The 26,361-nt window shown below is 34.1% G+C and overlaps 1 protein-coding gene across 3 annotated transcripts in view; it reads right to left on the bottom strand.

Moving 5' to 3' along the window:
- The window catches only part of RNF13 (ring finger protein 13), a 115,861-nt gene that overhangs the window by 66,416 nt on the left and 23,084 nt on the right, over window positions 1–26,361 (bottom strand). For all 3 annotated transcript variants that reach the window (XM_010980552.3, XM_031449177.2, XM_010980551.3), the window contains exons 2-4: window positions 22,655–22,784; window positions 16,957–17,037; window positions 3,362–3,487 (exon numbers count right to left, since the gene is read on the bottom strand). In XM_010980552.3, coding sequence (XP_010978854.1) covers window positions 3,362–3,487; window positions 16,957–17,037; window positions 22,655–22,768 — 321 coding nt within the window. In that variant the 5' untranslated portion in view covers window positions 22,769–22,784. The remainder of the gene's footprint in view (window positions 1–3,361; window positions 3,488–16,956; window positions 17,038–22,654; window positions 22,785–26,361) is intronic.

The following is a 26,361-nucleotide window of genomic DNA, read 5'->3' as shown; positions in this document are numbered from 1 at the left end:
AAATACAGACATAGGTTTCTGATCTAAGGATTATAGCTAAAAAACCTAATAGCCTGTCCACCAGTGACCACCCTTAGAAAGGAAATTTCCTCTGGGATGATATTCCAGTTGTTTTTCCAGTAACTATGATGAATTTATCCCTATCCATTCATCCAACCTTGATAGGTGATCCATAATTCTTATCCTTGTGTATTTATGAAACTTATTTTTTATACATTACACACTGGCATGACTAAACTGCCCTTTAGAAGCCAAATTAGAAATTTTACACATCAATTGACATGAGTTACTATATCTCAGTGTGACTAACCAGCCAATGATTTAGTTTATGAAAGGTCAGAACTAAATTTATGTGTCAATTTGACTGGGCTAAGAGATGCCCAGATAACTGGTAAAATGCAATTTGGGAGTGTGGGGGGTTTTTGGAAGCTACTGGCATTGGATTCCATAGACTGAGTAGAGAAGATCCACCCTCACCAACGTGGGTGGGCACCATCAAATTCCTTGAGGTTCCAAACAGAACAAAAGCCGAAGAGAGGGCGAATTCCCTCTCTCTCTTCTTGACATTCACCTCCTCCTGCCCTTCAGACATCAGAGCACTTGGTTCTTAGGCCTCTGGGCTCCAGGATTTACACCATTGGCTCCCCTTGTTCTCAGGCCTTCAGATTTGAAATGAATTATACCACCGGCTTTCCTGGTTCTCCAGCTTGCGAATGATAAATTGTGGGACTTCTCAGCCTAATATAGTCCGCATCTTTGCCATCTTCAGCTTTATTCTATTTCACACCAATGGTGAAAAGCATAAAACATCAATGGCTGACACCTACTGCCTACTTATTGTGGGCAAGGCACTGTTTGATAAGCATTTAACATTTATTTCATTTGATCCTTGTAACAATCCTATGATGTAGGGAACATTTGTAATTCCCATTTTACAGATAAAGAAATTGAGGCACACAGAGAAAAAACAACTTGCCTAAGACCACATTGCTAATAAATGATAAATATGGGATTCAAATGTATGCAGCCTGTTTCCATAACTTGATTGAAGCCAACGTGTCTCCCTTGTAAACTAATGTCTTGTAAATTTAACACAACTGAGACTAAGGCAGAAATCATTACAAGCAACATGAGTAAGGAATCTTTAGCATTAAATGGCTATGATATACCATTGTATATTTGTGATATAAAAATAACCAAGTTAAAGAACATGTATAGACTAGAGCCTTATCCATTAAGACTATGTCTACATGGTGAGTTACAGTAAGAAATTTTCTAATATTCTTTCTGATGAGAATTTTCAATTTAAACATTTTAAACATATTTTTACATGTACATGTTTTTACAGAATACATTATACACAGAAGTAGAAGGCTTACTATATAACATAGCTTGATTTAACAAACCTTTATTGCTCTCCTACTATGCACTATGACACAAATTAGATATTTAATAATTAAAATGTGAACCCTAAACATAGCATGCATATACATGAAACACATGAAATAAAACTCTTAATAATGTCATAAAGAGATATAAAGGAGGTAGCTATAAAGTGGAAGGGTGGCACATTGAGCTGGAATGATTCATTCTGTCAGAGAGAGGGTAGAAAGAAAAGTAAGGCTTCCAGAAGAGGTAACATCCTCAGTTAGCTCTTAAATGATGAAACAGTCAGAAATATAGGTGATAAGATCATCTCGGAAAAGAACTTGAAGAGAGAAGGCGGTAAGTGCAAAGGCACAAAGATACAGCAAGTTGAGGCTTCAGTAGGTAGTATGGCTACAGCATAAAATTCAAGTCAGGAAGAGGAAAGTGATGAGCTGGTGTAATAGCTAAATCATGAAACCCCATTAGAAGTACTCAGACCCATAATGAGGATCCACTAAAGGGACAGGACTAACAAGCCCTCCTATTCATTCCTGAGTTGGGTTTTCACCCTCAATAATAAATATTCAATGGCAGTATTTCCCTAAATTTTGCAGTGAACCACGTCTCATCTCTACCTAAAAAAGAAAATGATTTGGAAAAAAAAAAAAAAAGAGGTATTCTAGCTTTTGGTTATCAAAGACTAGACTGAGACAAAAACTATATAGCTTGACAGTGCAATTAACCTTGAAACCAGCAGAATTGGTTTACTTTTAATTTCTTAGTGGCATGAAATTAATGAAATATTACAACTATATTTCATTTTTGTTGGAAAAATCTATAATTACTATAGTTTAGTTCTGGATCAAATCTTAAAATGGTTTAAATTCAAACTACTATAAAAGACGTAACTCTGAAGAGCAGGAAATCTGCAACATTTGACTTCAAGCTCTGATTTATTTCCCATTAAAGGCAATTGAGAGTTTAGATTTAGAACTAATACACAATAGTAACCATAACTGTTATTTACAAAGCGCTGTACATTTTCAAACCCTTTTACAGTTATTATTTTATTCCTTTAATAAGTTTATTATGGAGCTGTCATTTCTTTCATGAAATGAATGGAGCAGAGACAAAAATCCAGGCACAGCATGAGTCAGGGCAGCCTTTCCTACTAAACAGACAAATCATCTAAGATCAAGCGATGGAAAGTACATGAAATAGTATCTTATAGTCTGTTCTCTAAGATACATGCAAGACACTGGGATCTCAGAAAGTCCAATAAAAGTAACATCAAGGCTTATTTTTACAGGCTTCAATCTGGCTCTTCTGACAAGGCCAATCCAGAGACAAATTTGTAAAGACCGTATTAAGAGTATCAAAAAACCAAAGCTCTAGAGCAGCACTGATGATAGTGAGGGAAGTCCTATGGCAAACTTAGTTTTATTATTTGAAATGCCAGCTTAACCCACTCCATCAAGATAAACTTTATACAGGTGACAGAGTCAGCTTATTACAAGAGAAATCCCAACATCAACACAGATACAGATACAGATGTAGCAATTATACTGGAAGGGTGAAGGCATAAAACTAAAGGTTAACATTTCCATCCCTGGATTAGAGCAAGTGAGACCACTAATAAACGACAATTCAAGATGCCCAACAACAACCTGAAAATTCTTAGAACCAACAAAAGTTACTGATATCTTAGTCAATGTTTATTTTCAATCTTACTAACACTGTGAATCATAAAACTGATGGGGTCATCTTCTTTCTACTGGCTGCTAAAGGTTTAGCGTAAATTTTATAGCAAATAAAAAAGAATTAAGTAAACTCACAAACCTGTCTTTCTTGTGTTTAACTTTTGTCCTCACTCCTTTATATTTTTTAATCTGCATGAATGGTGTAAACTTTCTTAAAGCCTTTCTGAAACGGGAGAATTTAAGCCAGCTAACTAAACAAACAGTAACAAAAAAGTGAAAAAAGCAAACATTACCTTTATATCAAAATTACAATCAAGTCTTCTAATTAACACGATGAAAGTGCCAGATGAATTGTCTTTTACTGGTGGAGGCACTATGGGTTCACAGGCATTCTCTGGTTTTGAGTTAATCAAAAAACCCTGAAAAAGAATCAGCAGTTTTTTCTCTGTTAAACTCGAAGAAATGAATTAAACTTACTTCTACAAATACCTTTTGAATTTGTTCCATGTGTTTTTTGCATTATGCTACATGAATTATCCGGCAACTACAACAGATCCTAACTTCCAACTGCTTACAACCCCACAATTTCTAAAGTAGTACTTAGGTTCCTAAGCATTTCATTTTTTTTTTTTTAAGTAAGTTCTGTTTTCAACTCTTAAAGTTAAAAAAAAAAGCCACACACACATAAGCCCATCACCCCAGAGATAACCACTGTTAGCATGTTGGTATATTTTCCAACAATGATTGACATTCCTAAACCAAGCAAATATTTTTTAAAAATTAATTTTTAAATTTATTTCATCACGCAATGAAAATGCATAGCATTTCTAGGGATTTATCCTATGGAAACACTATCCCAAGTATATAAAGGTATATAAAGAAAGATATTCCCTGCTACATTGTTTTTAATAGCAAAAACTGGAAATTATGTGCATCAATAAGGCAACCATTTAAAAAATTATAGTATATTCATACAACAGAAAAATAAAAGAATCACTCTTGTGTGTACAGACACAAAAAAGGGTCTAAGTTGAATAATAGAGCCATACAGTAGAAAATAATAGAGCTTGTGGAAAGATGTCCACAAGATAACTACTAATTTAAAAAGAAAATAGTAAGATGCTTTCCCAGAAATACAGGATGATTTGACAACAGAAAATGTATTAATATAAAATGTTACACTAATAGATTAAAACAGAAAAACCAAATGACTATCTGAATACATTAAAACACTGAAAAAATACATAAAAAGATGATCAAATTTATTAAATTCATTTATAAGAAGAAACGAGCAATTAAAACTATGACACAGTGCCTTAACAACAGCTCTGTATGGCATGAGAATTGACCACACCAACCATCTAGTCCACAGGATTTCTCAATTTTTCCTGCTTTAAGTTGCATTGCTTGGCTTGTGATAGGGAATGTTTTTGCACATGGTTCAAGAATAAAATGCAGCATACCTTCATTTACTCATAGAATAGCTCCTCTTACTGATTCCATAAAGCACAGAAACAGAACTGTGGTTATCCTTCAAACAAGGAAGAGTTGCTTCACTCATATTAAATTTACACCTGCTGCCTTTTCTGTTCCTTTTGCACACACGTTTATTAACTTTTTTGCTCCAATGTCAAATCACATAGTGCAGTTCTTTTTAAGAGACTTATAACAGCAACTAAACTCAACCCATGTATTACCACAAGGCATAAAAGTTCAACTGAAGTGAAGACAAAATCAACAGCTATGCTGGGCCAAATTTCCCATATCCATCATGACTGCCACCTGGAGGACAGCAACCAAGAGACATATCCCAATTTTATCATGAAGTAATAAATACATCTTAGGATCAATAAATTTATGGTATGTACAGACACCAAAAAGGGTCTACAAGTGGAACCAAAAAAAGGTTTTGGCTTTTTAATCATTTCTGTATTGATAAATCTGTTATGACAAGCATGTGCAAATTTTAAACGTAAGAAAACTTATAAAGATTAAATACACATAAGTTAAAAGTAAAAAAAATCTATTTGCATTAATGGAAATTGACTGAAGACATTAAAAAATAAAACAGGCCTTAAATTATTAAATATTACATTTCCTTTGGACTATTCTAAAAAGAATAACTTGCCAAAATAGCTTACTAATTCCCATCCTTTCCTCAGATGTAAGTCACTTAAAGCAGTGCAAATTTACTTTGTTTCATCCACAAAGTCTGTGAGGCAGAGTAGTGGGCTTTCCCAATTAATTTGGCAGAACTCTGTGCCCTTAAATATGAGTGGCCAAGAAAGTGCTGCCTTAAGCCATAGCCACATGCCTCGTGTCATCCTTCAGGGCCAATCCCTTTTTATGAAAAGGATCCTTGTTCTGCAATAAAGGATCCTCCTCAACCTTCTTTTCTGACAGGGGCACTTATTTTATGCCAATATGTTGGAAACCCAAGAAAATTACTACTGTCTAGGAAACTCAGAAACCAGATGTCCACCTTTCTTTTCTTTGTTGTTTTAGTTTTCTTATGACTAAACAAGGATGATGGACAAAATTAGTGCATGCAGACTGGCACCTCAATATCACCAAATGAATAATGCAGTAGGTTTGTTGTACATAAATATGTTGACTCTTTAAACAGCTTTTATGATTATACATAAAGCAAAGTGCACAAAATATAACTTCTCAGCTTGATGAGTTTTCCCAAACTAAACACACCTGTATAAGGAAACAGACAGCACTCCAGAAGTTCCCTGCATCCTCTCTGCCAGTCACTACTCCACAACCCCACCCCCAATGTTACTATAAAGACTTCTAACAGCTTAGATTAGATTTTGCCTAATTTTATAATTGACACAACAAAAACAGACACAGTAAGTTCTCTTTTAGACTTCTTTCTCTCCGTATTGTATTTGAGATCCATCTCTACTATTCAGCAACCATACTGTTGAGATATACTTGGTAGAGCCTTCATTTTCATTTCCCTATAGTATTACAACGTGTGAACACACCAAAATTTATTCTATTGTTCATGACCACTTGAGTAATTTCTAGTAGGGACTATTAGAAATAGTGCTGCTATGAACATTCCAACACTAGTCTTTTCAGGAACACATGTACGTGATATTAAGCATGTACAAAGGAGAACCATAATATATTAAGCTGGATCATGGAGTATCAAGCTTCAGTAAATGCCACCAAGCAGTTTTCTAAAGTGCTTTGTGTTGCCACTTTCTGACTAGAATATTCAAATAACCTAAACATAAAAAAAATACTGAATATAATTTTGCCTTAATGCTTCAGAAGCATTTGAAATTGTGATGTTTCAGAGTAAATGTTATGGCAAAATTACTTTTGATGACAAATTACACTGGTTAATAAAGTCGTAAAGAGATAGATAATTTGATAAAGTGGTTTTGTTTGAAAGATTCTTTTAGGCTGAAAAAAGCCTTAGACTTTCCTTCTCTTCAGTTTGCACTGAATGGCAAATTATACACGGTAAAATTAAGAAGACTATAAGCAGCGACAATGTCAACAAAAATGCTGAAGGCAAGGCAGCAGTGCAGCTTTCCCTTTGTAAGAGTACAAAAGTAGAAGCAGGAAGAGAGGGAGAGAAGCGGCAAGTTATTTAGTTAGTGAATACCTGAAGTTATTAATTAATAATTAACAACTGCAGTAACAGCAAGCAGTTAACATTTGCTGAGCCATGGCATTGAGGGCTGTGCGTCAGGCACCGTGCCCTTTAAAAGTTCTAATTCAGTTAATCTTTGCAATAAGCCTACAAAGTAACCACCATTGTTATTCCTATTTTAAAGATGAGAAAACTAAGTCTCAAAAAGGTTAGGTAACTTGCCTGAGGTTATTCACAGCACACATGCCATCCCAGGAAGTCTGCCTCCACACCCTGTGTTCTTAACCACTATGCTATACTGCCTTCACAAGATCCACAAGACAAAAAAACTAGGTGAAGAACAAAACGGGTAACAAGACAAAAAGATACCTATAAAAATGAACAAATCAAAGTGTTGGTCTAACAGGCACTTAAGGCTGATTCCAAAATTTGATACAAACACCTCAAATAATGAAGATGTCAGTGGAATCTTTATATCATAATTTTTATATTCAAACATGGACCAAAAAGAGTTACACTGATCAATCAGACTTTATCAGCTAACATTTTCCTAATGTGAGACAGCTTAATTCGTTGATATCAACAACTTTCTAGAATGTTACAAAATACCCACTGCCTGTACACGCACTCAAGGGCAATGGAGCCTGATCAAACCCAACCCTCAGGGCTTCTACTCCAACAGCTGGGGAGAAGACCCACTCCCAACAGGATGGTAACAGCCACAGAGTAAAGAGGAAGCCCCACCTCACATCCAGCACAAGCTATAGACACAATGCCAATAACACCCCTTAATAAGACAGTAACAGTCAGCACGCTCTGAGGAAAGACATGGCTGCCATCCATACAAAACCAGCCCTCATATCAAAAATACTGGACACACACAGTCTACACAGAGACACTTCCACATAAAAACATCCCTTTAAAGGCAACTATTTCTCCTAAATTCAGAGACAGAGAAAATTAAGTAAAATGAAAAACACTGAGGAACTACTCCCAATTAGAAGAACAAGAGAAATTCCCTGAAAGAATAAATAATGAAACAGATTTCCCCAGTCTACTAGATCCCAAGTTCAAAAAGCAGGTAATAAAAATGCTAAAGGAATTAAGAAAGATTACTGATAGAAATGCAGATCACTGTAACAAGAAACTAGAATCCATAAAGATGAATTAATCAAATTAATCAAAATCGAACAATTCAATTTCTGAGATAAAAACCAACCTAGAAGCAATGAAGGGCTGACTAAATGACACAGAAGAATGAATATGTAATTTGGAAGACAGAATGATGGAAATCACCCAATCAGAACAGCAGACAGAAAGACAAATTTTAAAAAAAATGAGAGTAACATATGAGATCTATAGGATAATATAAAGCATGCCAACCAACTCATTATAAGGGTTGCAGAAGGAGGAGAGAGAGAAGGGGATCGAAAATGTATTCGAAGAAATTATGGCTGAAAATGCCCCAAACCTAAAAAAGAAAACCGATATCCAAGTATAGGAAACACAGAGGATTGCAAACAAGATAAACCCTAACGGACCTACACCAAGACAACTACAACTGAACAGCAACAAAAACAAAAACAGGCAACCTGATTTAAAAATGCACATAGGACATGAATAATCATTTCTCTAAAGAAGATAAGCAATGGTCAATAAGCACATGAAAAGGTGTTCAACATCATTTATCATTAGGGAAACGCAAATAAAAACCATAATGAGATGCCACTTCACACCCATTAGGATGACTATAATCAAAAAAACAGAAAATAAGTGTGAGCAAGAATGTGGAGAAATTAGAACCCTTGTGCCGGTGGGAACATAAAATGCAGGAGCCACTCTGCCAAAAACAGTATGATGATCCCTCAAGAAGTTAAATATAGAATTACCATATAGTCTAGCAATTACACTTATGGACAAATACTCAAAAGAAATGAAAGTAAGAGCTTGAACAGATTATTTGTACACCCATGATCATAGTGGCATTATTCACAATAGCCAAAACATAGAAGCACCAGAAGTATTCAACAGCAGTTAAATGGATAAACAAAATGTGGTAGTCATCCCTCAGTATTTGATTCCAGGATCCCCTGTAGATACCAAAATCCATTGATGCTCAAGCCCCTTATATTAAAGGGCATAGTATTTACATATAACCTACACACATCCTGCCATATACTTTATTTTTGTGTCACTACAGGGAATAATACCATTTTCTTTCTTTTCTTTCTTTTCTTTTTTTTTCAGGGAAGGTAATTAGGTGTGTTTGTTTGTTTATTATTTTTTAATGGAGGTATTGTGGATTGAACCCAGGACTTCGTGCATGCTATGCACACACTCTACCACTGAACTATATCCTTCCCCTTCTATACTTTAAATCATCTCTCATTTACTTACAATACCTAATACCTATACCAATACCTAATACGATGTAAATGCTATGTAAATAGTTTAAATACAATGTAAACAGTTGCTGACAAGTAGTAAATTAAAGTTTGGATTTTGGGAACTTCCTGGAATTTTTTTCAAATATTTTTGATCAATGGTTGGTTGAATCTGTGGGTGCAGAACCCATAGATATGGAGTGCCAACTGTATACACATACAATGGTTTATCATTTTGCCTTAAAAAGGAAAGAAATTCTAATACATGTCACAACATGGATGAACTCGAAGACATTATGCAAATTGAAATAAGCCCGACACAAAAGGACTGTATGATTCCACTTATATGAGATCCTTAAAGTAATCAAATTCACAGAGACAGAAAGTAGAATGGTGGCTGCTAAGAAGTAGGAAGAAGGGTAAATGAGGGCTTATTGTTTAAGGGTACAGAGTTTCAGTCTGCAAAGATGAAAAAGTTCTAGAGACGGATTGTGGTGGTGATGGATATCAAATCCATAGGAATAAATGAAGAGAACCATAGTGATAAATAGGAAGGTTAATATAACAACTTTAGAAATACATACTTCTTTTCTTCTCTTAGGTTCATTAATAAATACAAATTATATAAAGTAATAATTAAAACAATAAACAAAAACAAACAACCCAATCAAAAAATAGGCAGAAGATCTAAACAGACATTTCTCCAAAGAAATACAGAGACCAGCAAGCACATGGAAAGATGTTCAATGTAGCTAATTATTTTAAAAATGCAAATCAAAACTATAACAAGGTATCACCAGTCAGATTGGTCATTATCAAAAAATCTACAAACAATAAATGCTGGAGAGGGTGTGGAGAAAAGGGAACCTTCCCCTGTACTGTTGGTGGGAATGTAAACTGGTGCAACCACTATGAAGAATAGTAAGAGGTTCCTCAAAAAACTAAAAACAGAGTTACCAAATGATCCTGCAATCCTACTCTTGGGCATATACCTGGAGAAAACTCTTAATTTGAAAAGATACATGCACTCCAATGTTCATGGCAGCACTATTTATAATAGCTAAGACATGGAAGCAACCTAAACGTCCATCGACAAATGAATGGAATGAATGGATAAAGAAGATGTGATATATATACATATATATATATATATATATATATGTACATATATATATGTATGTACATATATAATGGAATATTATTCAGCCATAGAAAAGAATGAAATAATGCCATTTGCAGCAACATAGCTGGATCTAGAGATTATTATCCTAAGTCAAGTAAGTCAGAGAAAAACAAATAAATATTACATGATATCAGTTATATGTGGGATCTTAAAAAACGATACCAGTAAACTTATTTACAAAACAGAAACAGAATCACAGACATAGGAGAAAGGTGGAGGGGGATAAATTAGGAGTTTGGGTTTAACAGATACACACTACTATATATAAGAGAGATAAACAACAAAGACCTATTGTATAGCACAGGGAACTATATTCAATATCTTGTAATAACCTATAATGGAAGAGAATCTGGAAAAGAATATATATACACGTATAACTGAATCACTTTGCTGTATACCTGAAACAAACACAACATTGTAAATCAACTATACTCTAATTTAAAATATATATATATATATCAAATCTGCACACTATGACCTTCATCTTCTGTGTTCTCCTCATCAACGTAAAGTATCATCATCAGCTCCTCATCAACACAGGCAGAGTACCAGATTACAAAACACTGTATACAGTGATAATGGTAAATCTAGCCCAAAGGGTATTTTGCTGAAGACAAGATCTGCCACTGATAGGAACACTCAGGAAATCCGATGCTAGGCTCCTTTATCAGAGGTAAATCCAATACGTCCGGTTTGAATTTTTAGTAATCACTATTTTCCCCTCTACATGTTAAGGCAGCTCTTAAAAGTATAGAAACAAGAAATCTAGAAAAGATTGATCCTTCTAAGACTGGCCTTCAATATATAACTGAATTATTCCAATGATATTGATAATAAACAGAGTCTAGCAAGAGATCTTGCTAGCATTACAAACCCCCATGTAAAATCTTGCCTATGCAATAATGATGCTTTAGTAGTTGGTTATTCATTTCAAAAAGGTAAAAACAGAGGCCTATTTTACACTGTAAAGTAAAATAATTCTGGGTAGATTAAAGACTTTCTGATCATGGAATTGGGGTGGGGGCATGGGAAAAATTTATAAATTTTGGATTACTTAAGACACAGAAAATGCCAAACATCAAAAAAGATATCTATATTAAAATTTAAAATTAAGCATAATTTTAAAAGGCAATTTAAAGTTAAAAAGCCAAAATAAGAAAATATTTATAGGGCAATATAACTGAAGGATTAGTGTCTAGATTCCTACAAAACAGTATTTTAAAAACTAACAAACCAATACAAAAATAGATTTTAAAAGACAATTCAAACCAGAATAAACCTGCTTGACCAATAACCCCATAAAAAGATGCTTGATCTCACTAATAATCCAGGAAATATCCAGTAAAAGCAATAAAATACCACTTTATATCTATTAGGTTGGCCAACATTTAATTCTGACAATAACAAGTCTTGGTAAGGATGTAGCAAAAAAGCAACACTTTCAATTAAGTTTCCTTCAGTGAGAGAGGGAAGGGAATGGGGGCTACAATACAAAACCTAGAAGTTAAAGACTTTCTGAAAAATGTCTACCAGGGATTCTCAGTAACAAACTCTTTGTGAGTGTCTAACTCTGGATAACGACCACACAATACCATATTTCATTGGCAGATCTCTTGTAAGGTATTCAGATTTCAGGGAACATATTGATGTCATACGTCTTTCCTTTTGTTCTGAGGCACAGCCACAGGGTCTCCACCAAAAGGTGGGGGGGAGATTTCTGGAGAAGATATCTGACAAAACAGCCAATTAAAATCTATAACTAAAAACAAAGAGCTTCCCTTAGTTAAAAATATCAAGCCCTTTTAAAAAAAACTTTCACACATTAACATGCTATATTTTAATCCATGCAAGATTCACATTTTTCCATTACAGCTCAAAAAGCTAAAATTTTCTTTGGCTTTCTGATTTTCCCATACTCAAATATTTTTTAAATTGATGGAGGATAATAGGAAAAGCCTTTAAATACTATTAGCTTAATACTGGAGCATATGTAAATGGAATGTAAACACAGAATTCCAAATGATATGGGTTATACTATATATAACCGATCTCTTAGAAACAGTAGAATCCAGTGATACTATAAAATCTACAAAATTAAGAGCATATGTCTACAAAAGATATCCCAACTAAAAATCCAGGCAAAGTTTACAACTAAAATATTTCTCAGCTATGTCTTAATAACCATATTATACTTTTTAATTAACTAGGTTATATTTTAACACATTCATTTAATTAGTTTCCTTGACATTACACTATAGTGAGCCATCCTCACTTCAAGTCTTCTTTGTAAACAATGACAAAAAGCTTTTGCACAGCTAAGGATACCATCAACAAAACGAAAAGACAATCTACAGAATGGGAGAAAATATTTGCAAATGGTATGACCAACAAGGGACTAATTTCCAAAATATACAAATAGCTCATACACCTTAATATCAAAAAAAACAAGCAACCCAATCAAAAATTGGGCAGAATACCTAAATAGGCAACTCTCCAAAGAAGACATACAGATGGCCAACAAGCACATGAAAAGATGCTCAACATCACTAATTGCTGGAGAAATGCAAATCAAAACCACAATGAGATATTACCTCACACCAGTCAGACTGGCCATCATTAAAAAGTCTTCAAACAATAAATGCTAGAAAGGATATGGAGAAAAAGGAACCCTCCTACACTGTGGGAATGTAAAGTGGTGCAGCCACTATGGAGGTCACTATGGAGGTTCCTTAAAAAACTAAAAATAGACTTACCATATGATCTAGCAATCCAACTCCTGGGTATATATCTAGAGAAAACTGTAATTCAAAAAGACACATGCACCCCAATGTTCACAGCAGCACTATTTACAATAGTCAAGATATGGAAACTACCCAAATGTCCATTGACAGATGACTGGATAAAGAAGATGTGTTTTATACACACACACACACACACACACACACACACACACTCGACTACTACTCAGCCATAAAAAAGAATAAGATAATGCCACTTGCAGCAACTTGGATGGAACTGGAGATTGTCATTCTAAGTGAAGAAAGCCAGAAAGAGAACGAAAAATGTCCTATGATATCACTTATATGTGGAATCAAAAAAAAAAAAAAAAAAGACACAAATGAACTTATCTACAAAACAGAAGCAGACTGACAGACATAGAGAACAAACTTACGGTTACCAGAAGTTAAAGGGGGAAGGAAGGGATATGTTGGGGATTTGAAAACTGCATCTCTTGGGGAGTGATGGAAATGTTAGCTATCTTGATTGTGGTAGTGGTTTCACAGTGTATACATGTATCAAAATGCATCAAAGTGTATATCTGAAATATGTGTAGTTTACTGTACAGAAACCATACCACAATAAAGGTATTTTTTAAAAAAATGAGTAGGCTAGCACTTGTGAATTCTGATTCTGGGCAATGGCAAGCCAGTCATGCAAATATAAAAGCCATCCATAAAGATTCAATAATTTGTTAGAATACGCCCTTTACTATCTCACTATATTTCATCTCTGGGGCTTGCCCTATGTTGTCACTGTGCAAAAGTAGGCAGATATTTAACATTATTTTTTCTCAGGCAGTGACAAAACAAATTTGTCAAAATACCTTTTAAATGTAAACTGAATTCACTTAACAATAACATAGTAATACAGGAGCACCAATAAGACTATGGTTGTATCAGGAGTTAGTGGAACTCTTTAAAATCAGCTTACTAAGCAGAAAAGTTCTTTAGTGAAAAGGGATGGTCCTACTCCTTATGCTGAATGGAAGAAAGATTGCCAGCTCAAAATTGCTAGTAATCTGAGAAATGCAAATTAAAACAAGATTAATATTTTTGCCCATCAGATAGGCAAAAGTTAGAAAAGAAATGGTATCCAGTGTTGGCAAGGGTGGAGGAATGGGTATTCCGATACACCACTAATGGGAATAAATTAGTACAGACTTTTGGAAAGGTAATTTAATTTTAATTTTAGATATACATGCCCATTGATTCATCAGTTATACTTCCAAACATCTATCCTAGAGAAATAAGTGGACTTTGGATAGGAAATCAAAATATCTGTTAATAGAAAATGACTAATAAATTATGGTCATTCTTCTAAGTGAAGTAAGCCAGAAAGAGAAAGAAAAATACCATATGAGATCGCTCATATGTGGAATCTTTAAAAAAAAAAAAAACTAAGCATAAATACAAAACAGAAATAGACTCATAGACATAAAATACAAACTTGTGGTTGCCAAGGGGGCAGGGGGTGGGAAGAGATAGACTGGGATTTCAAAATTGTAGAATAGATAAACAAGATTATACCGTACAGCACAGGGAAATATATACAAGATCTTGTGGTAACTCACAGAGAAAAAAATGTGACAATGAATATATCTATTTTCATGTATAACTGAAAAATTGTGCTCTACACTGGAATTTGACACAACATTGTAAAATGATTATAAATCAATAAAAAATGTTAAAAAAAATAATAAATTATGGTCATTCATATTACAAAACACCATGCAGTACCTAATAGAAACATGCTGGATCTATAGCTATAGCTGTGGAAAGATCTCTAAGACATAATGCTAAGTGTGGGGAGCTGGGGAAGTCAAATTACGGAATACTATAGTGGTTATCGTTCATTCACAATGCTCAAATTTTCTGCAACCACTCTCTCATACTATGAATCACACCTTTCCAAAGTAGACTAAAACAACAAAAATAACAATAAAAACTACATTACCCAGACTCCCTCATAGCTAGGCATCTCACTAAAGTATATGGCTAATAACTACATGGCCTAGAGTCTGTCAACCAGAAAACCCCAGGTGTTAGAGCTGAAGAAACAGTCTGGCAAAGGGTATCTCTGATTAGCTTGGGTGGCAATAGAGGCAGACTGAGGTGAGACCACGGAGGCTTCTGGATCAGAGACAAGGTGATGTGCTTTTCTCTAGGGGTCAGTGGCTGCACCAATCTTGCATCAAGCCAGCTCTCCAAGGGGCTTCTGGGTTTTATTCCTGAAATAGTTTGGAAACTGCTTCTCCAGACTATGATACTCTGAATATCTTTATCCCTTCATAAATCCCTTTCTGGGTAAGTTAGCTAGAATGGATTCCACTGTAAAAAATTAGAAAATGTTCATATATACAAATGGTAACCATTTATGAACTTTATGAGTTCATAAATTTATGAACTAAATAGCACTACATATTCAGAAAAGGGTCTGAGGGCCTGTAAGAGCACATAATACCCTAATGCTGAACTCTGAAGAGGGAAGTGGGATTGATATGTACATGAGAGGAAGGGGTACAGGAAGGCTCTTCCTTTTTCCTCTGTATATTTCTTTTTTGTTTAAATATTTTTATAATAACAAATAGTTATACAATGTAGGGAATTTTTTAATAATTTAGAATCTTAAAAAAATTAAAAACTGATACATCCCTCCCAGAGATGCCTGCCATCCTAATTAAGAATAATAGTTTTATGGTACTTAAATAAGGAATTTTAAGAAAGAACAAACTGAAAACATTCTGTGGTACATACATACATACACAATTTCATGTATTCTAACTTACATAACATAAAAACCTTGCATTATCTTGGAATAGGGAAGGACTTTCTAAGCATAACTCCAAAGGGAAAGATAACAATATTTAACTACATAAACAAAACTTCTGAAACCTTAAAGATGAAGGACAAACTGGAAAAAACAATCTGAAGCATATATGGCAAACAACAGACTGATATTTTCAATATATAAAGCATTCTTACAAATTAATATGAATATCTTAATTTAAAAATGGGCAAAGAGCATTAGCAGGCAATACATGCACATTCACACACACACACACAAAATGGGCAAAAAACAGTAGGATGTTGAATCTCACTGAATTTGTTTATCAATTAACAAAATTTGGTAATATCTAGTACTGAAGAGAATGTGGAAAAAAGGACAGTCTCAGACACTAGATGAAATTCTAAACTGTCACAAACTTTCAAAGGGTAGCCTGGAATATATAACATTTTAAACATGTGTTCTATAAACAAAGCAACTCTACTTTTGGAAATGTATCTTACACAAATAAATAGAAAAATACACAAGAATGAAGACATTCGCTGAAGCACTGTTTATAATAGCAAAAACTGGACAACCTAAATATCTACTGTAAAAAAATTAAACAATCTAATGTTCAAAAATCCACAGTATTTCATGATATTGCAAAACCATGCAGCCACTGTAAATAAAAATGCAGATCCTTACCTATTAGCATGAAAAGATATTCTTTTCATGAAATTCATGAAAATTTTATAATTAAGTAAAAGGCAGGTAATGAAGTAGCATGTTTCTATCAGTATTAAATACAAATTCATTGTATATGTGAATATTTACATAAGTATATATGCATATATATATTATACATGCATATATACGCACATGTATATCTACAAACACATACGGCACATATTCTAGAAAACAGGTTTGAAATATTATATACCAAACATGACAGCTAGTTCAGAATAATACAATCATTTGGTGATTTTTCACTTTTTTCTTCATACTTTTTTGAACAGTCTGAACTCTTTACATATGACTATGTATATGTTTTATAATAAGTAATAGTAAGAAATAGTTTCATTTTTTAAACAATACAGAGCAATAAAAATTACCTTACTAAATACCCATGCCTTTACCATATATTTCTATTTTTCTTACCTTTAAACCTTCAGTTGGAAGTCTATAACCAAATCTTGCTGGAAGGTCATCAAATGTCTGAGATGCATTTTCAAAATTATACTAAATATAAAATTAAAAACAAGTTACAACCAATGTACACATAACATTAAAATTAAAAACTTTATTAAATTATTTAAGTTGTCATGTCTGTAATTCTCATTTACTGTCACAGCTTATCACCATAAAATCAATTTTGTAAGTGCACATCCACTAAAGTAGAAAAGAATATATGCAATTTACTAGATATACAACTGCTTAAATTGGATTCTGATTTCATATAATTATTATTAAACAACAGCAATAACTCTGTAATATTAAACCACATATTGTTTTTCTCAGTTTTTCCCCTCAGACAAATTCCCAAAGAATTTCTAGATAGATTGTTTTCCAGCAAGAGTTCCACTTAATTTTTTCCATATTACAAGGGTCTAATTTAATAGAGATTTACAGGATTTCTGGCTCTACCTATGAAAGATGCCTTTTCCCCAGAGAAAGGAAGAACATCAAATCATATTTTTAAGGCACTGCCATTTTTAAAGTAATCTGAACATTTTTATCTAGAGCTGAATAATGAAAGGACCAAATCCAGTGAAATACATACATATAGAGAGTTAAAGGTATTCAAATTCCAACAACTTTTCCTTCCTTATATAGATTCCTATGCTACAATATTTATCAGTCCTTTACCAAAATAGAGCAAAACAAAACAAGAATCTGTTGTGCTTATAGAAGACAACAGTAATGATAATTGTGAAATGAGGTTGCTGTATTATTTAAGATGCTATAGTCAATCTGCTTTATGGAAAACAAGAAAAACAAGTTAGATAGATGAAATTAAGAAAAGATAGTAAACAAGTAACTTCTGAAACACAAGAGAAATTTATATGATACATCAGAAGTTAAGATAGTTGTCCGTAAACTGTAAGCCAAATTCAGAAAAAATAGAACACCTTGGTTTGAATACAGATTAAAAGGATGGAACAAAGCAAGAGTGTTACATATAGAGAGCAAAAGATGGAAGAATCATGCAAACCTTAAATATTCACAAAGCATGAATTAGGTCACACATCCAGATTGATACCTATGTTGTCCCTAAATCAAACACCTACTGGTGATCCCCACTGCAGCCTCTTGTGTCATCTGCCAGAAACACGCAGATAAATAGCTCTGCAGGTTAACAGCAAATTACAGCTGTGTTCAAATGTAAATACCTCGAGTCTCTTCAACAGAGCAAGCAAACATTGGATCCAGACACCTTCCATCTGTCAAGTTCCTCTGTTCACTCTCAACTCAGGTCCCGGTAACCACATAGTTACCAGGGAAAGCTGATGGAGCATAGAGACTGCACAAACTAATAACAGGTAACATAGGGTTCAGATAGTGTGGTTCTTGCATCCCACCTGCATCTTATCCTAAGCGTCTTAACATACCCATCTTTTACCTATGCTTCTTACCGTATGTTTGCAATTAATTCAATGCATTGTGTGATTCAAGCATCCGAATTTGATCACTGTACCTATCCATTCTGTTACCTCAGGATAACCAGCCTGGCAGTATACCTGGAGGCCAGCAATGCTTCAGAGTAATTTCCTACTTCAGAAATAATCACATTTACAGAATGCTCTACGGTTTACAAAGTGCTTTAAGAGTCATAAAATGCTTTTATGTGCATTACCACAATGTATCATTTAACCTCTTAATTAAAACATCTTTCTTTAATTGATTTAATTAATTTTCATCAGCTTTGTGTTGAACTTGAGAAAGTCATTTAACTCTTCCAAGGCCAAAGACACTACTATAAAATAAAGAAACTGATCTAGATCAACACAGACAAACCAAAAAATATACATATATAAATGTGTACTTTTTTTAAAATGTTCTTTTAAAATCAGGAAATGGAAAATCTACAACTGTACTAAAGTATTTTATCACTTCCTGATAGTGAGGAGTTTCACTTTTTGGCTAGAATTTCAGAAATAAAATATCTAGCTTGAACTATAGTACCTTTAACACTGGGACTTGGAATAAGTTGTGTTATTGAGTGAGACTCATTTTGAAACTGCTTTGTCTTTCCCTAAGAAAACAATCATTATTTTGCTCATGTTGCCTCTTACAATCACATTGTTTTAAAACAAAACATGTTCCTATCATATACAAGACAAACAGAAACATCTTTAGTACAAAAGTGGTTTACTTTTTCAATATGAGGGAGTTGCTATTCATGAAATTAAAGCATACTCACTGTTAAAATTTTTAAAGTAGAAAATAAAATTACTCCTCTCTGGAATTTTACACTCAGTGATTACCATGTAACAGTTTTAATCTATTTATTTTGAAAAGGTCTTTTCTTTGACTGAAAATCTTACAGGCCAGAGAGAACAACTGATTCTTACAGCTGACTTAGGCAACACTTGGCTTTCAATTATAGAAATAAAGAAATATGAAAGAAAAAAAATGGTCTTTTCTTAACCAATTCTACTCTTTGACAGCAGCCTTAACAGAAGGTTTAATACAATTTAGAAAGTATAAATAGCTAACAATTATGAACATTTATGACATCATTCTAAACACTTGATAGGTATTCACTTATTAAATCCTTACAACAACCCTATAAAGTCAGCCACTGTTATCATCATCCTCATTTACAGATTGACCACAAAATGTTGAAAATAACTTAAGCTAGTAAATAAGAAGAACCAGGATTCTAACCCAGGCAGTCTGGCTCCAGAGCCCAGGCTCTTAACCCAGTGCTCTACACTGTCTCTTCTACAATTGCATTTTCATAAATAAACTGAGACTCAAGAGATGTTAGGTAACTGCCCAAGGTCATGGAGCTACAGAGTGGTAGAAATGGAATTCAATTCAGATTGTAATTCTCATTGTGGGAACTCTTAACTACCAAGCCATATAATCCAATCCATTCACACTACCGACCACTGGGTGCCTCTCTCCTAACTCTGCCCACTGAACCCACAACCAACTACCAAGCAATGATATCTCTCTGACAAATCTCTACAACAGAATCAAAAGGTAGATTTGGAGTAAACCAATATTGGGTTGTTTGACTCTGAAACTAAATAAGATGGATATTACTTCTCAATAAGATCATGGCACAGCTCAACCCTAACAAATCGCTTGTAGTCTATGGACCTTGGAACATTCAACATTGTTCAGATTGTAATACCTCTGCCAATTCTAAAGTTCCATGTTTCTAGACAGAAACCTATATAATTAAAAACTTCACATTTCCTTTTGGGTCAAAGGAAAGAGAAACAATGAAATAAGAGGTGAAAAGAGAATAAACTGCTAACAGAAATAACAATAATCTAAAGTTCCAAGGAATAAATAATATTAAAAGAAAATATGAAAGAACTAAAATTCCAAAGAAAAACTATTAATCAGTTCAAATATTACTGAATTCCTACTGTGTAACCCTCACTAGGTACCAGAACCATCAAGTTTAGTAAGACACAGCCCTGCCTTCCAGGTACTCATGATCTAGAGATACTTACTGACTAGTCAGCAACACACTCAATAGTAGCATCTCCACAGCCTCTTAGAACTCACCAACTAGAGGACAAATATTGTTGTCAGGGAATTAATAGTTAAGTGGGGGAATGCAAGTGCCAAAAATACAATCATCAGGCATACAAACAGTATGACTAAAACTGACTTTATCTTTTCAAAAGCAGCATCCTAATACCCATCTAAATGAAACTAGAATCAACCTGATGTCCAATTTATTTAAATTTTATTACTACAAACTCAGATTTCAGGGGTATTCTTATTCAATTAAAAGGAGCTAATATTTTCTACCTCTTGACTCAGCCCCTTTGAATGACTGTTACCACATCCAGTTCCTCTGCCTCAGTATTTATTTCTCCTTTTTACCAGTTACATAACTTCACAACCCATCCCCCCACCAGCTCTCCCTGCATTCCTGTCAGCCTCTATCTTTAGCGTCAGCATAAAGACCAGATTTAAGCAGCTCCCATGCTAATAATTCCTTCGCTAGATGACATCACCACACATTCCATACCCACCTGCCTGAAGCACAAGGCACACTGCTGGTAAGAACTGACTGTTCTCTAACATTTTGTTTTACCTCTACATTAAATAATACAACTTGGGCAGTCTCATACACTGCTTGAGGGAGTGAGTGAAGGATGATGAGAATAATTATAATGAAGACAAAACAGATAAAACATTTACCATGTGTCAGATACCATTCTAAGCAGTTTTTATTTAATCATCACTACAATAATCCAGTTTATAAATTTTTAAAAAAGAGGCATTTATAGTGGGTAAGTAATTTGATCCACATCACACAGCTAGTTAAATTCCTAGAGCTGCCCACTGAAACATTATTTAACTTATCACACAGCTGAACCATAGAATAACAGTTCACTTCAGGTAAAAAAGAAAGAAAGAAACAAGGAGTGGCAGGTGTTATAAACAACTGAGGGAAAGACAGAGAGAGAGAGAATGAAAGAAAGTAAAGGAGAAAAGAGACACAAGGAGAACTTCATTCCCTGATCAGTCCACAAATCCTCTACCTCATTTCAAAGTCAACCTAAGACTATTCCAAGGATTTGGGGGACCAATTTAGAGAAGAGATTTGAATAGCAATGGACTCAGTCCTTAAAGGTTCTACTTTCACTCCATCTCAAAAAGATCCAGACTATTCTATAAAAATCTAATTAACCAGTTCTTTACCAAAGAGAGTGACAGAGGGTAAGAAATCTCATAGGGATGGGATTTACTATGCCTTCAAAAAGTTATGGGATAGAACACAGCCTGGCTCTCCCAAGTTCTACAATGACTCTAGAGCCTTCCACAAGTACTGCAGTATGCAGAAGCATGGCTAAGGACCACATTAAGCTTTGGTCAGCCACAATTCTGGCCCTTCTATTTCTCACCTAATATTATTAAGCAAATCGCCTACAAGCCACCCCCAAACCGAATAAATCCTTAGCAAAATAAAATACCTAGAGTATAGGCGTACACACATACACACACCACACACTTACAGATATAGTTAACTCTTCTTCTAACTTCACAGAAATGAGAAATAGGAAACATATACACTTCCCAGTGTAGAGGACAATAAGACAATAAGTCCTAGAAAGGACTATAAGGTTTTGAAGAGCAACCTTCTTCTTTAAAAACTTTTCTATCCACCATCAAAGATAAGACCATTATGGTTCTCTTCTGACTCACTGACGTTAATTTTAGGTTGAAATTTTCTATGGACTTATTGCACAATTTTTTAAAATATCACTGTCAAGTCATTACAGATATACTAATTACCAACAAAAACAGTAAGATTCTACATTAAACACACAGCATGCAGATACATACGTGCGTGAGCACTCAAGAGTACACACACACACTCAAGAGCAACAACATTTATCAGGAACTTATTGTACATGAGGTCTTAAGAATCAAGGCAATAAAAAAATGGGCAAGGTCTCCTACTTTCAAGTAACAACTATGTGTATATATGCCTCTATGTTTGTACATAAACACCTTATAAGATTCTATTATTTTGTTATTGTATAACACCCATCATTTAAGACTTCTTTTAAAGCTTTTCTTTAAGGGATGTTTTTAGACATGAACAAATTTTACTGTTTAAATTTAAAATTAAATTAATTTAAATTTAAACTTTACTTACAGCTAAAATGTCCGCTTCTACAGGCAGTAGGTTTAAGAATGCGAAGAGCTGGACAGTCAAGATGGTATAGACTTGTGTGGCCGACAGCATGAGCATCCCTATAGAGAGCAGCATCTTGATGCAGAATCACCTGGGAGACAAGCAGATAAGTAACAGTAAGTTCTGGTGCTTTGTCCCTGAAAATAAGATATTTGATATATTACTTCCTGTTGTCCAGAAATGTCTCTTTTAATTACAAACATGGATTAACACTAAAATGAAACTAGTATTTCAAAAGCATAAGAGTTTATACAGATTTTGACATTTAGGTAAACACCCAATGTTAGTCAGTACCTACATAACTCATGGTGACTAAGTTCTGTGTTTTAACCACAAAAGAAAGAGCCTCCCACAGTTTTCAGTTTGTCTATTAACTCAATTATGGGAAAAACTAGATTTTAATCAAAATAATAATTAAAAAACACACAAGCACTTTTGAAATAATTTTTTTTTCACAATCTTGGGGGGAGTGGGTATAGTTCAGTGGTAAAGCACATGCTTAGCACACACAAGGTCCTGGGTTCAATTCCCAGCACTTCTATTAAAAAAAGAGTGCTTACCAAAGGAAGAAGGGATAAATTAGGAGTTTGCAAACTCCTAATACTAACTACTCCAGATACAAACTACAATATATAAAATACATAAACAACAAGGTCCTACTATGTATATTCCATATTTTGCAATAACCTATATTGAAAAACAATATATATATGTATAACTGAATCACTATGCTATACACCAGAAACTAACATACTGTAAATCAACTGTACTTCAATAAAAATTTTTAAATAAATTTTAAATGTTATAACCTTAAGGAATGTTGATAATTCTTTAAATATAATTCATAAATTTACATGTAAATTTACTTTTTATTTATTCTTGAATATTATACCCCCTCCAAAATAGCCACTTATTATAAAGTAATCCTTTTTGTCCTTTCCCTTCTAACAATATATACATCTTAATGGCAATAGTGCAGCCACCTCTCCCAACCTCATCCAATTTTCTGCATGAGTCCCTGTCTATCTTACAGCAAAAAGATACAGTGAAAAGATTAAATGTTAAGCAAGTAAGTATCAAAATTCCCATTGGTAAGCCTCAATCAATTGTATAACATACTTTTTAAATGATGAGAATGACATTTGCAAAGACAAGGGCCTTTATAATGAATTATTTCATTAAATCCCACTAACTCATGTAATAACAATTTTGATGATGATTGCTGTTGCTAAGGCTGTGGATTTAAAGACTACCATACAGACTCAAACTCTGACATGTACGGAAAGAGAAATTCCCTTGAACAATTTTTGAACTACCATCTTACAAAGTCATTTACATCAGAGATTAAATAAAGGTGGAAAGTATGTTAAACGTATAGATTTGTTCCACAGAGACAGAAAGTAAATTAGTGGTCGCCTAGGGGTGGGGGTAAGAGTAAGGGAGAGAGGAGGGACCGACAGGAATGAGGGATGACTGCTCACAGATATGGGGTTTCTTTTCTGGATGATGAAAATGTTCTAAAATTAGATTGTGGTAATGATTGCACAGATCTATAAATATACTAAAAATCACTGCTCTTTTTACTTCAAATGGGTAAATTTTATGGTTTGTGTATTATTATATCTCAACAAAACTCTTTTAAAATGCATAATTTGTTGATATTAGTTTCTCAGGTAAAATACATTTAAAATATACCTCTGTGGAGAAAAGAGGTAACATAGCAGGCCTGAGACTGCTATCCTTAGAAAGACTGCTTGCAAGGTTGGCTCTTCACTGACATCTGAGAACTTAGATTTCAGGATCATTCCCATCATTCCCTGATAAGAAGCCTGAATTCTGCAAACAATGTGGTTTATGTTGAACACCTACTTTCTTTCTGGGAATCTGAAATTTTGGTACATGCTAGTTGGAGAGTGCCTACCTGAATAGCCCTCAATGTAAATCCCGGACCCTGAATCTCTAATGAGTGTCCCTGGTAGACATGTCACATGTGTTGTCATAACTCACTGCTGAGAAATTAAGCATATCCCCTGTGACTCCACTGAGAGAGGACTCTTAAAAGCTTACACCTGGTTTCCTCTCGACTTTACCCCATGTACCTTTTCCTGTTGCTGATTTTGCTTTGTAGCTTTTCACTGTAATAAATCAGTGTATACTGAGTACTGTAAGTTCTCTAGTGAATCACTGAATCTTGGGGTTAGTCTTGGGGACCACATTAGACAATTTCTGGGCAGAAGTAATACCATAAAAACATGGAAATCCTTATAAAATACGGTATAGCTGCTACTAAATTTTGCTAGGAAGAATAAATATGCAGTATATTGACCACTGACCTGTTTGGGAAACTTAATAAATTAAGACTATGACTCTCCTTGTAAAGTTTTGGAATCCCTAGCTATTTTTGGAAGGAGAGGAAGAGAGGGTTTATAGGGAAAATAACTCTAAGGATATGAATAACAATAATCATAACTATAACTGATCACTTACTAAGTGTCAGGCTTTGCTCTAAGCATGTTATTGAATTTAACTCATCTAATTCTAACAATACCCTATAAGGTATCACTTCATAGATGGAGAAAACTTAGGCCCTTTTAAGTAACTTATCCAAGGTCAAACAATGAATAATAGCAGAGCCAGTATTTGAACCCAAGCAGGCTGCTTCTGTAGTCCACATTCTAAAGCCCAACTGAAAACAGCATCAATTTCCAAGGTTGATGCTCAAAAGGCAGAGTAATGGACCTATGCTTACACACGTACTGAAGGGCTTCAAGCCAACACTCATGGCACAACAGTCACTGGATTATTTACTTCTTTTGCTCTGTGTGTGTGTGTGTGTGTGTGTGTGTGTGTGTGTGTGTGTGTGTGTATTTAATAATTGTAGTGGGTTTTGGTTATACTTTTTGCTTTTATTGTCTTTTTTAAAATAACACATTCAGGAGTTCTTATAATCTCTATTTGTAAAATTAATTTTTGTTCATTGTAGAAAATGTGAGAGAAATTAAAATCACTCATAATCGTCAAATAAAAGAATAACCAATATCCCTATTTTGATATATATATATCCTCCCATTCTTTTAGTTATATGTACATTCAACTATTTATTTAGTAAAACTGAGAATGTACTATACACGCTGTTTTGTTAACTATTCTTTTCACTTATTGCATTGTGAATATTTTCCTGATTCATTAACTATACTTGAAAAAAATCAAAAATTTCAAACCCTGTACCTTAACCTCCCCTCAAGAACCATTACAGACAGTAGTCCATGAGACTCTCTCGGGCTTCCATCCCTTTCAAACAATATTTTTTAACTCTATTTAAAACACTGGGTTCCCATTTATGACTCTGTTAATACAAAATGAAAACTACTGGTCTAAAACATGATGTATAATGACCACATGATATTCCATATAAATGTTCTATAATGGATTTAACGGAATCTCTATTGTTGGAGATTGAATCTCCTTCTATTTTTTCTACTGTTATAAATTTTGCAATAAATACTCTTATAGTTAAACCTTACAGGTACATCCTTAATTTTTTTTTAGATTAAAGTCATAGAATTGAGTGGTAGTATCGTAACTGTGGTAAGAAATACGAGATCTAGTATTAGGCAGAACTATGTCTATATCTTGGCACTGCCACATGCTAACAGTGTGATTTTGAG

Source organism: Camelus dromedarius, chromosome 2 (genome assembly GCF_036321535.1).
Source record: "Camelus dromedarius isolate mCamDro1 chromosome 2, mCamDro1.pat, whole genome shotgun sequence".
NCBI classification, from domain to species: Eukaryota; Metazoa; Chordata; class Mammalia; order Artiodactyla; family Camelidae; genus Camelus; species Camelus dromedarius.
The sequence above is the reverse complement of the archived record's forward strand: the minus strand, read 5'-3'. Positions and strand labels throughout refer to the sequence as shown.